Source organism: Sphaerodactylus townsendi, linkage group LG07 (genome assembly GCF_021028975.2).
Source record: "Sphaerodactylus townsendi isolate TG3544 linkage group LG07, MPM_Stown_v2.3, whole genome shotgun sequence".
Taxonomy (NCBI): Eukaryota; Metazoa; Chordata; class Lepidosauria; order Squamata; family Sphaerodactylidae; genus Sphaerodactylus; species Sphaerodactylus townsendi.
The window spans coordinates 121,936,724-121,949,111 of NC_059431.1; the positions used below are offsets into that span (position 1 = coordinate 121,936,724).

Below are 12,388 nucleotides of genomic sequence, written 5' to 3' on the forward strand. Positions count from 1 at the left end.
CATATAAAGACACATCTTTTGCTTAAGAATTATTGCTCAGAAATACTCCTTTATTAGTTTATCATAGAATTATAGGTCAATGGCAAAAGCCAACAGTAAAAAGCATCCGGCAGAGTACAGTTCAAAGAGGAGCAGCTACAGCTATGTTTAAGAGAATCGGGGAAGAAGCATAAAAAGTCCCCCCTAATTTATAGCCACAAGATTGACCTTCCTGAAAGAACGGCTGCCATCACTTGAAGCCATGGGCAGGAGGTCAGCAGGGGGGTTTTGTAAAAAAACTGCCACTGAGATATTTTGGGTGTGTGCCTGTATAATCCAATATGCATTTTTAGTCCATGACTGACCACTGGGAATCTTCAGTCATCTTTCTAGCACAGAGATCTCCAGTCTTTCTGAGCCTTTGGGATCCTGACAAGGGGGGTGGGGGTGGGCCCAGTCACCAAAAATGGCTGCTGCCGGAGGAGGAGCCAACCACAAAACGTCAGGAATCCCAAAGGCTACATGCACGTCTATACTCTGTCTCACAAAAAAATATAATAAAAATGGTAATTTCATTCATCACTTGCTGGACCATCTTTGTTTTAGAATGCTCTGTTTGGGTCCTAGTGCTCTGCATGTGGCAAACACAAAGTTACAATTTTTTTCTTTTGGTGAGACAGAATGGCAACTCTCCAACCATTTGGCAGAAGCTCTGTTTAACAGGATGCTGTTGGGAAAAGCAGCACCCAGCCACGTCCACTTTCCAAAAGCACTTGCTTTCCTACTGTCAGATCCTCTGAAGATGCTGCCAGCCACAGATGCAGGCGAAACGTCAGGAGAAAATGCTGCTAGAACACGGCCGTACAGCCCGGAAACCACACAGCACCCCAGTTTCCAAAAGCACTTCGCAGGCAACAGGAGAAATGTTGTGGGGCACTTCCTAGGCCGAACAGATTGGCTGCACAGATCAAAACACTCCTCAGGAGAAGCTGCCCGGACAGTCTTGGCTTTACTGTCTCGCTCCTCCTTCCCAACGTAGTTTTTAAAATGACCCCTCTGCTGCCCCTTGTGGCTGGCTCTGCCTCTTGCAGCAGCCATTTGGCAGCTGGCTCCATCAGGGGCAAAGGTCTGCAACCTGCAGCTCTCCAGATGTTCGTGGACTACAAATCCCATCAGCCCCTGTCAGCATGCTGTAGTCCATGAACATCTGGAGAGCCGCAGGTTGCAGACCACTGAATTCAGGGGTTTCACAGTTCCTCTCTCGGAATTCCAAGGATGCGCCCTGCCCCACCCCCTTCCGGGACCCCTGATTAACCATTTCTCACATATTTCTACCCTTTCTTCATCGCCATGATGGTTAGAAATCTTTAATGGTCACTAGGAGATGTGTGCACCTAGAAAGAACACTCATTTTATTCTTATGTAAACTTCAGGCACTATAGGAAGGCAAGATATAAATACTGAGTGAAACTTCTGGCGCAAATACAAGGAAAGAGGAATTCCCCAGGCAGATACTGCCATCCAGAATTGGGGGTTGGGCAACCTCAAAACATCCTGACATTTGTACCATGTGACTACCATTCAGGAACACCTCCTAGCATTCTTAGGACAAGGCAGCATATAAACATTCACAAGGCTACTTTCCAGTTTTCACTTCTGGATTTCTCACCATCTTCCAATTCAACTTTGCTAACAGGAACAAGAAAATGGTCACAATCACAGGGAGAGGTCCTCCTGACTGTCCTGCCAATCAAAAGTGAACTGGTGGGCATACGAGAGTCTTTTTGGTGGCAATGATGGAGCAATCTTCCCGGGGTGGTGCCCCTGGCCCCTTCACTTTCGACCTTTGGGAGACAGTTTTCTTTAGTGTATTGTCGAAGGCTTTCATGGGCGGATTCAACTGGTTCTGGTGGGTTTCCCAGGCTGTGTGGCTGTGGTTTGGTGGATCTTGTTTCTAACAGTGTTTAACAGACTTCCCTCTGTGATGCACCTCTGAAGATGCCAGCCATAGATGCAGGCGAAACGTTAGGAACAAGATCCACAGCCACACAGCCCAGAAAAAGAAGAAGAAGGAGGAGGAGGAGGAGTTTGGATTTATATCCCCCCTTTCTCTCCTGTAGGTGACTCAAAAAGGGGCTTACAATCTCCTTGCCCTTCCCCCCTCACAACAAACACCCTGTGAGGTAGGTGGGGCTGAGAGAGCTCCGAGAAGCTGTGACTAGCCCAAGGTCACCCAGCTGGTGCGTGTGGGAGTGTACAGGCTAATCTGAATTCCCCAGATAAGCCTCCACAGCTCAAGTGGAAGCGGAGAATCAAACTCGGTTCCTCTTAACCTCCTATGCCACTGCTGCTCATCAGAACCCATCAGAACCAGTTTTCTTTAGGACTGTATTCAACTAATTGCATGTGTACTTATTGGCAGCCCTGAGATTTTAATTTTTTTAAATAATTGTCTTATTTTTTATAATTGTTTTATTATTTTTTAAATAATTGTCTTATTTTCCCTGTAGGCCACCTTAAGGGCAGCAAGGTAGAAAGGTGGCTAGTAAATATTTTAGACCAAGAAACACAACCCCACAAGCACTGGAGCCAACTGTTGGAACTGGCAAGGTCTAGCGTGCAAAGGAAAGCCGTTGGGCAGCTAGATAGGATAGCCTAGACTTCTAGCCTTTTAGGAGTCACCTCTTGTCTGTCCTCAGTCTTAGGGGCATATTCCTGCTTCTTCTAGACACATTTTTCTCTCTGCCCTCTTGTAGTTTGGTAGCTCTCTGTCTCTGTCCTTCACTATCTATGTAGTTCCTTAAATAAACATTTATCTAACCCTTAATCAGAGAATGCATGTTTTGCCACTTGACTGGCACTCTGCCAACACCAGAACCCACTTGGGCTCTGCCAGGCTCTGTGTGGCTCAGCTGAGCACAGCCTCTGGAGGGGAGCTGGAGCCAACCGTACCTGGGCACACCTGGAGGGATGCCGGGCGGAACACGTGCTGGTCGCGAAGGAATCTGAGGAGGCGCCGAGAAAGGGTCGTTGTTTGCAACGAAGGTGCTTTGAGGTCCGGGGCGCGAAGGAATGGGCGGGGCCACAAAGGCGGAGCCACTTGCTGCTGCAGGTGCTGGAATCAAAGGGGGCCCCGGCATAGGGCCCCGCACGGCTGGAGGTCTCCCTGGGGGCAGCACTGTAGAAGCGGGCCTGCGCTGGGGTGTCGGGCTGCAAAGGGGAGAGGGAAAAAAGGAATATCAGACCTTGATAAAGCAAGCACCATTTAATTTACGCATTTTATTTTACAAACTTTATATCCTGCCTTTCTGCCCTCACAAGGGCCACCGAGACAGCTAGCAAATTAAAACACCTGTATGGAAATAGCAGGAATCTCAAGTTAAAACCAACAGTGAGCTTCAATCCAAGAGGCAAGATGTCAGCTTTGCCATTTGCCTAAGAACCACATTTGGAAAATAGAGCAATGTTGCTGGAAAACTCTGCTGTTCAGAGGATTCCACACACCAGCAGCGTTCCAAGGCCCCAGCGCAGGTGTCCTCAGGGATTCCATATGCAGTGTAACACTGAAACAACGCACAGAGATGGGCCAGATACAGATCGCCTGTTTCTTCGTGGGAGTTCAGCAAGGAAGAGACACTAAACACATCGCACTCTTTTGCTACTTGCAACTGGAGACCTAGACTGGTTCTCAGACTCTGCTGCAGACTTAAGTCCTCAATCAGAGAAGTTTCAAAGGGAGATTCCAACATACAGGTTCATTCAGAAATTCAGAACAATGACCAGCCCCCTGCCCAGGGCTGCATAGGAACACTGCATTCTAATCTCACTACAGAGGCTGATTTTCTCCCCCTAAGCATTTCCCTCCACTGCAATCAACTAGATGGCATTGTGCATTGTACCTTCCCTTCCTGAGATCCTTCTTTGTGACACCGCTCCCACCCTCAGGCTAAGGTGTAAGGACATAGGATCTCCACTTCCACTTATATCTGACAAAGGGGCCTTTGACTCTCAAAAATCCCCCTGAAAATCCTGCTGGTCCCTCAGGTATTCTTAAACACACACCCCGCCCCCCTCCAAATATCTTGCTGGTCTCTACGGCAGGGGTGTCAAACTCGTTTGTGACAACGGCTGGATAGGAGATAAATGTGACTTGGTTGGGCCAGATCCAGGCGGAGGAGTTGCCTCGACTGGTAAGTCCCAGGAGGCTGCCCAGCTCACACTGGCCCTGAGGGTGAGGATGGCTACCTGCGCTTGAGAGGGCTGACCAGCCCTACAAGCCAGTTGAGGCAAAAGCCTCCCCACCCCCCACCCCCAAGCTCCCAACGGCTCGTAGGCCTGATAACACCTCTCCAGGGGCTGCATGCTTGACACTCCTGCTCTGAGGTGCTGCTGAACTCAAATCCAGATATTCCCACTCCTCAGGCTTCCACATAAAAACACAACCCGAAGGGGAGCCTCCCCTCCCCCCCCACTCACCTGTGCCCGCTGCCCGGTGACTGCTGCCACGAGTCATCCACAGGTGGGGGGACCGGGGTAGACACAGTGCTGGTGCTGATGTCCCCAATGATGTGCAGCGCCTCCTTCAAGGCATGGTACATCCGCAGCATGTCGTCCCGACGCTGCGCCTGGTCGGCAGACTCCTCCATCAAGCTGTTTTGGTCTGCGGAGGAGTACAGATAGGCCAGCAGCTCTGAGTGGATGAAGTCCTTGGTCTGAATGGGCACACGGAAGACATCTGCAGTCAGGCAGGCAGGCAGAACATGCAAAGCCACCTGTGGAAGCTAGAACACGTGGGCAGGAAGTCCGACCTCCACCCTTCATCCTGCTCACAAACTTGAACTGCTATGTTTGCGAGCGAGGCGGTCATGATGCAGCACCCGAAGGACCCTCCCCTCACCAACCGGAGTCTCAACAATGGAAGACTTTATTTGTAGAGGCCTGGGGAAGTGTCTATTGCACATTTTTAACACTATGGGGCTTAAATGTGTGTGTCAAGTTGCAGCCGACTTGCAAGGGGCTTTCAAGAGAGCCAGAGTGGTGTAGAGCAGGTGAACTCTAATCTAAGGAACCAGGTTTGATTCCCCGCTCTGCCACTTGAACTCTGGAGGCTTATCTGTTGAATCAGATTAGCTTGTGCACTCCAACACACGGCAGCTGGGTGACCTTGGGCTAGTCACAGTTCTTCTGAGCTCTCTCAGCCCCACCCACCTCACAGGGTGTTTGTTGTGAGGGGGGAGAGAGAAAGGAGATTGTCAGCCCCTTTGAGACTCCTTACAGGAGAGGAAGGGGAGGGGATATAAATCCAAACTCTTCTGCTGCTGCTGCTGCTTCTTCAAGGCAAGTGAGAAGCAGAGGTAGTTTGCCTCCGCCTTCCTCTGAAGAGTTTTCCATGATGGTTTTCCTCCCAGTACAGAGCCCTCTTAACTTTAGAGATGTGACGAGGCTATACGGTGCTACCAGTCCTCCCACATGGGGTTTAACTACTTCCTTCTTGAAGAGACAGTCACCTCTTAGTACACAGGACCTGCACCACGAGGTGGGGATTTGCTGGCTTAAAAGGGAAACGGGAAGTGCTGGCAGATGTGGCAAACATCGCATTCCGTATCATTGTCGGAACACAAGTCTCGCAGACTTGATCTGCAGGCACATTTTAACGATTTAATTAAGTCACTGCAAAAGCCATTCCGATGCCTGCTTATTTGCCAACGCAGGACATGACTCCTCCTTTCTCTTGGTGACTTGTGTTGTCTCAGGAGGATAAGAAGAACACTTGCCCCAGAACGAATCTCCTTCCAGGCTCGTGATCCTTTATTGACTCTGCAACCCCACCCCCTGTTTCTCGAGCCATTCTCTCTAGCCGAAATAAAAACATGCCTGGAAAACAAGGGGTCGGCGTGCAGGTGGGAAGCCACGGGACCAGCCCCAGGTGTGCGCTTTCCCAGGGAGGAAAGGTTAAAAAATTAGAGGTGTGGGTAAGTGGAGACTGTAGGAGAGGCCGTGCTGGAACAGAGCCGTGGCCTATAGCAGTGGGGGTGAACCTATGGCACTCCAGATGTTCATGGACTACAATTCCCATCAGCCCCTGCCAGCACGGCCAATTGGCAGGGGCTGATGGGAATGTGCCATAGGTTTGCCATCACGGGCCTTTAGCATCCAAAGCCAGGCTCAAATAGCAGCCAACCATATACTCGAGGAAAAAACGTACAAGCAGGGCATGAAGGTCCAAGCTTCCCCCTGTTGCTACCCCACCCCCACTGTTTTTTGCCCTTGAACATGGAGGGGCCATATAACTGTCGTGGCCAATAGCCACTGATGGAACTGCAACCACGAATCTGTCCAAGTGCCTAAACTGCAAATGAACACACCATGGAAGGTGGGTTTTCTGCCTCTGTGTGACCTCAAGGGATGACAGGGAGTTATGATTTACATGCATCCCTTTAACTCATCTTCCAAACAAGGCTTTTAGGGGGGGTTTTAAACCAAGAAACACACAGCTACTTCACTGAAATTGCCATTTACAGATGCAAAACATGATCGCTTCTATGGTATTTCTATTATTTTTATCGGAACAGGCGTAGGCCTCAATTGAAATGGAAGTTGTGCATTTCCTGCTGGGGGAGAAAGGCCAAGATTGATTTTGGATAAGATGAAAGAAGAAACAAGATAAGCAGGAGCACTCCGAAGTACCAATGAGCAACCACAGCTGTGAGGCTAATTTCAGGTGAGCAGCCATGTTAGTCTGTACCAGCGGAACAACACTGGACTCCACAGCGCCTTAAAAAACCGTCCAGTATATAAGCTCTCAAGAAGCAAAGCTCCCTTCACCCAAAAAAGCTCATGCTCTGGAAAATGAAGCCTGCTTTAAGGGGCTTCTGGACTTGAATTCCGTTCAGTTCTGGGTAGACAGGATCGGCCACCAAAGCAGTGGGATGCCCCCCTCCCTCCCTCCCTCCCTCCGCCAGTCGGCGCTCACATTGTTTATCATTAGGTGCATAATCGTCTTTGGCATGAGGTCCCGGATGGACTTGTTGATGATCCCAACGTACGAATCCACAAGGTTGCGGATCGTTTCCACTTGGCGTTCTAACTGAGGATCCATGGAAAAGGTGTTCTCCTGGACCCCTTCTTCATTCTCTGCCTGCATGAAGGAAAACAGGACATATGATTGGAGGAGAAACAGGGTAGCTAAGGAGAGAAACCCTTCTCTTGGCCAGTTGTCCTTCGTTCCCTACTTTCACAGCTTCTCCAAACAGCATCAAGCTTGGTAAGATAGCTAACCCTCTTCAGCCAGCTCTCTCCCTCCCTCTCTCACTGGGAAATCTACCTGCATTACATTTTCTTCTTCAATCTGCTCAGTTTTGCTCACCCTTGTACCTTGTCAACATTGTTCTCCCTCATTTTTGTGTAATATCTAGGTAGAGATTTAGATTTCTTTTACTGCTGTTTCAAACATGTGCCTATTGTTGCCCTTAAGCCCGACACAGAAGATGAAAGGTAAAACCCTCCGTCCAAAAATCTGGCCACGACTGATCACTGAATCTATTCTCTATTCCTTCTCCCTTTGAACTCACTAACCACTCCCAACATCCAAGGACCGTGTCAAGACTGAGAACTGAAAGAGGCCACTGGTGATCCAGGTGCACCTTTGACCAGAGGTGAGAACACTGGATGCAGAAGTCAGAGACCTGTGCTGTGAGTAGGGTGGCTGCTCTGGGCTGGAAATAGCTGGAGATTTTTGGGCACGGAGCCTGGGGAAGGCAGGAAGGACCTCAGCAGGGTAAAATGCCATAGAGTCCATTCCCAGAGCAGCCAACGTTCTCTAGGGGAACTGATTTTGGTCAACTGCAGGTGAGCTGTAATAGCAGGAGATCTGTAGGTGTCACCTGGAGGTTGGCATCCCTAAATGAGGGGCAGGAACTTGGGCAAGTCATATTCTGAGGCTGGCGGAAAGTGCAGTCAAGTCACGGCCAGCTTGGGCGACCCTGAAGGGTTTTTGAAGCATTCCGAGGTAGTCTGCCACTGCCTGACTGTGTAGCAATTCTGGACTTCCCATCGAAGAACCAACCAGGGCTAATCCTGCTTAGCTTCCAAGACCAAACTAGTCTGTGCCGAGTCGTACGTTCATATTAAAAATCCTCCAAACAGTTTGGCAATGGAGCTCGTCTGCTGAGGACAGGACCACCACAGAGGGCCCAACTAGACCTGCATATCCCTTGGCTGATTCCAGAGAGAGCCTCAATGGGCATCTCCCATCAGGCATCTATTCCCACGCGTGCGCCTGCAGACGGAGCAGCTGAAGACAGTCTTGGAACGGGAGTAGCCCCGTTCATTTAAAAAAATATGTTTATTTGTATCCCGCCCTCCCCCCGTAGGGCTCAGGGCGGCACCAACATAAAATCCATGTACCATAATAAATAACCAACAATACAGCAATTAAAGCATCAGAAGCCAACCACAGATGGCAAAACCCCAGAGAGAGTCCCTCGTTGGCCCCTTCAGCAGACCATGGGGGCCAGTCTGAATTTGGAGGAGGAGGACGAGGAACAGGAGGAAGAAGAGAAAGGAGAGGAAGAAGAAAAGGAGAAGTTTGGATTTATACCATCCTTTTCTCAACCAAAGGTGACTGACAAATGCCTTCCCTTCCTCTCCCCACAACAGACACCTTTTAAGGTAGGTGGGGCTGAGATAGTTTGGGGAGGACTGTGACTAACACAAGGTCACCTAGCAGGCTTCATGTGTAGGAGTGGGGAAACAAATCCGGCTCACCAGATAAGAGTCAGCCACTCATGTGGAGGAGTGGGGAATTGAACCTGGTTCTCCAAATTAGAGCCCACCTGCTCTTTGCTACTATTGTAAAGGATTCAATGGTGTTGATGCTGAAGTAACCTTGAGTGCATTTAGCCAGGCGATGGAGCCAGATGTCATCGGCGGAGAGACTTGCTATCTTTCTTGAGGTGAGTCTCGTTCCCATAGAGGAATCAGAAGGGAGGGATGCGTTGACTGGTATTATAACCTGTGCTTCTGGCGGGAAGTGTCATTCCTGCCACTGCGTGTACTTGAGCTTTCTAAGATGTCTTAATAAATGGACTTTCACTACCAAAGCCTTTTATTTCTGCGTCTATGGAATTCCTTACATTGTGGCAGGAATCTTAATTCATCTATATTCTTGTGCAGTGGACCTCTTGTCTTGTGATGGAGAGGTTTAGATAATTTACTTTCACGGAAGGTCATTCCAGCCCCAAAGAAGAGACCGACCTTTCCTTCTGGATCTAGAAACCGGCAGGAGAAGCGGGCCTCGCTGGTGGCTCTTTCCCGTCCTGTCATACGAGTCTTCCTTTACTCCGTTGGAGCGAGGAATGGCGGCGGCGATGGGGACTTCGCAGTGCGTTTGGAGCGCTTTAATCCAGCGGATCGGCATGCAATGAGCGGATCTCTACCGTTCTGGTGTGGATACAAACCTCAGATGCAACCTGTGTCATGGAGGCGGGCTTGACACCTTTCATCACGGCAACCCGGGAATCCCATTGAGCGATTCCTGGACTTCGTATTTAGTGATGCTCGAGACACGTAGCTGCTTACTGGGCCCGTCAAGGACACGGGACTCAACCTGGAATTGGGAGGGAGTATCCGTGCAGCTTCCCAATCGGACCCCCCATCCCGGTCCGGCTGACGCACCTGTAGGAGGTGCCTCGAGAACACCGGGTGTCAGCGACTCTGGGTATATCGAGGGCGCCAGCTTCCTGATGGCCGAAGAGTCTCTGAAGAAAGCCTGCATTCCCAGCGGACGGTTTCCTCTCCCCGCTCCCGAGAGAAGACTGGGATGAGGAAGTAGAAGCGACCGAGATGCTGGCGGCGGAACCGTGAGCATGGCTATGGGAGGAGGAACGGTCACAGTTGCAGCAAGGTAGCGAGGAAACCACACTGCAGAGGGACCCGGGAACAACAGCATAAAGAAGTGCTTCGAGTTGGGCCGTGCCAAAGGCAGCTCAAGCGGCAATATGCTTAAGAATCTGTCAGTCCATGATAAAGTCCTGGAACGGTAGACTGGATTTACAGCGGCAGCGGCGTTCAGGCTCTGCGCGCATAAAGTGAACTCACTGAAGCCCTTAAGCGGAATGAACTGCTTAAATTAGGTGAGAAAAAAGCTGCATCGCACCAAGATGGTGGCTGCGCCAGGAGAGAGCTGGCTGCTTTGGAGACTAAGGAGGCAGCAGACCAGAGGGCCGCAAGTTGGAACCTATGCTGTTACTGATCATGCGGTGCCAGGGGCCGCATTACCTGGAGTCCTGCCATGCCGTGATTCCAGCCCACAGCAACCGCCTGCCCAACCTGCTCCAGCCAGCGCAACCACCTCCCAGCAGAAGCCAAAGAGCCGTCAGGCAGGGGCTACTTTGTGATACCAGCCGTTTTGATGGGACGGCTTCAAACTTCTACTTCATCTTGCAACTCAATGCCCGCCCGGAGGCTAACATTGATCTCTACGGTCTGAGCGAAAAATGCGGGACATCGGCTCCAGTCCTAGATGGGGCTGACGGCCGACTGGTTAAATGACTGTTCGATTTGCAGGATGAGGACTCGCACAGTGCCGCATTCCTCCAAGCTTTGAGGCCAGCTTTCAAGATCGAAGCGAGAATGAAGCTATCCGCTTTCATAAAACCATCCAGCAAGGCAACCGCCCGTTTGAAATTTGTCAAGTGAAGATTTAGGTGCAGGCTGCTCGTTCCTCCTGGTGGCCTGAGCATGAGATCGCGAATACTTCTCGGATGCTGTGGTAGCAAGCTCATTGAAGCTGTGTTTTTAATCCGGGTTCCTCGTGCCATTGCAGATTGGATCCAGTTGGGGTCTCAGAGTGGCGTCTCGTTTGAATCGCTGCGTCAAGGAGGCCATGCAGCCGACCACTACCGTGCCCACCAAGTCAAGCTGGCCGCTGCCCGGAAACCACCTCTGAGCATGCGCCGACTTGGGTTGTGTGTCTTTACTGGGAGGCCAGGTCATCTAGCCGTAACTGTCCCAAGAAGCAAAACCAACGCTCCAGCTCGGCGTACTCCGTCTGCTAAACCACGCATGGAGTCAGGACGCCGCCTCCCACTGGCTGCGTCTAAGCGGTGACGAGCGACCCAGAGGAGGGAAGCAGCTGTCTGTCTTTCTTCAGCCCCATGGACATGGGCCGACTCCTGGCAGCGGTGAGTGAAGGCAAGCTCCATTACTGTTCAAGCATTTCTGGCCAGCAGCTAAACACACGCATTATAGCCTGCGGCCCTTGTGGATTCGACGCCACTGCTTAATCTTTTGACTGGGTAGCAGAGGAGCTAGGTCTGGACCGAATTCCTAGCTAAGCCATACCATTCACCCAAATGGGCAGCCCCTCGAGCGAAGGACGGCCAATTCAAAACACAACTGCTCCTCCGTTCAAAGCCCGACCATTGGGAGAAAATTAGTTTCATTTAAGCGCCAGTGGCTAAACCTCCATAGTTTAGGTGGCATGCCTTAGTTGTTGTTACATGAACCAAAATTCATTTTGGAAAAGAAAGGATCCTAGAATTACTGACCCTCCCTACGGTGAACACATGAATTAGAAGAAAATCCGCGTCTCTGGCCTCCCCTCTCTGGCTTCCTCAGTGATTGCTCGATTCTATTGACATCCACCTGCATATCAGGATCTAGCCAGAAGGTTTTTCAGGAACAGAATCGCGATCAATTGCCACCCAGAGACACTGACTGTAAAATTGTCATATTACAACCAGGGCGCAACTGCCCAAGGGTGAATCTACGCATGAGTCCCAATGAGGAGAAGGAACCCGTGCTTTCTTAGACAAGAACCTTGCTTCGCGGTTTCATCGGCGGGCTACCAAACACACGCTGCTCCGTTTTGTTTGTCAAAAAAAGAAGATGGGTCTTCTGACTTTGCACAGATTATCGAGGGTCTCATCACGGTCTCCCTGTCCAATAAATATCCTTTGCCTTTGATCAAAAGGACCTTTTAGATGCACTTTCGGCAAAGGGGCGCTTATTTTACCAAAGTGAGCTTGAAGAAGCTTACTACAGAGTCCAAATTGCTGAAGGATATGAACACCTGACTCGTTTAATACAAAGTTTGGACAGTTTGAATGTTTAATAATGCCATTGGTTAAATTAGGGCCCCAGACTTTCATGGCCCACTTATCGAAGTTCTCCATGATTTACTGTACAAGAGTTGTTGTATATTTAGATGGCGTTTTAATTTACTTCGCCAAACTATAGAGGCATGAAATGTTGGTCGAGGTATTGGCAGCAGCGGTAACTCTCTCTTTGCCAAACTTTCTCCAAATGCTGTTTTCATCAGACCTCCATTGACTATTTGGGTTACGGATCTAGCCGAGGGCTTAAAAATGGATCCCTGCTAAAATTGATGCAGAATCCTCAATGGCCT

At 50.1% G+C, this 12,388-nt stretch overlaps 1 protein-coding gene across 4 annotated transcripts in view; it reads right to left on the reverse strand.

Annotated features, from left to right (window-relative positions):
- The window catches only part of DNM2 (dynamin 2), a 92,217-nt gene that overhangs the window by 3,551 nt on the left and 76,278 nt on the right, over positions 1–12,388 (reverse strand). For all 4 annotated transcript variants that reach the window (XM_048504214.1, XM_048504213.1, XM_048504215.1 and 1 more), the window contains 3 exons: positions 6,953–7,117; positions 4,456–4,691; positions 2,932–3,189 (listed from right to left, as the gene is read on the reverse strand). In XM_048504214.1, coding sequence (XP_048360171.1) covers positions 2,932–3,189; positions 4,456–4,691; positions 6,953–7,117 — 659 coding nt within the window. The remainder of the gene's footprint in view (positions 1–2,931; positions 3,190–4,455; positions 4,692–6,952; positions 7,118–12,388) is intronic.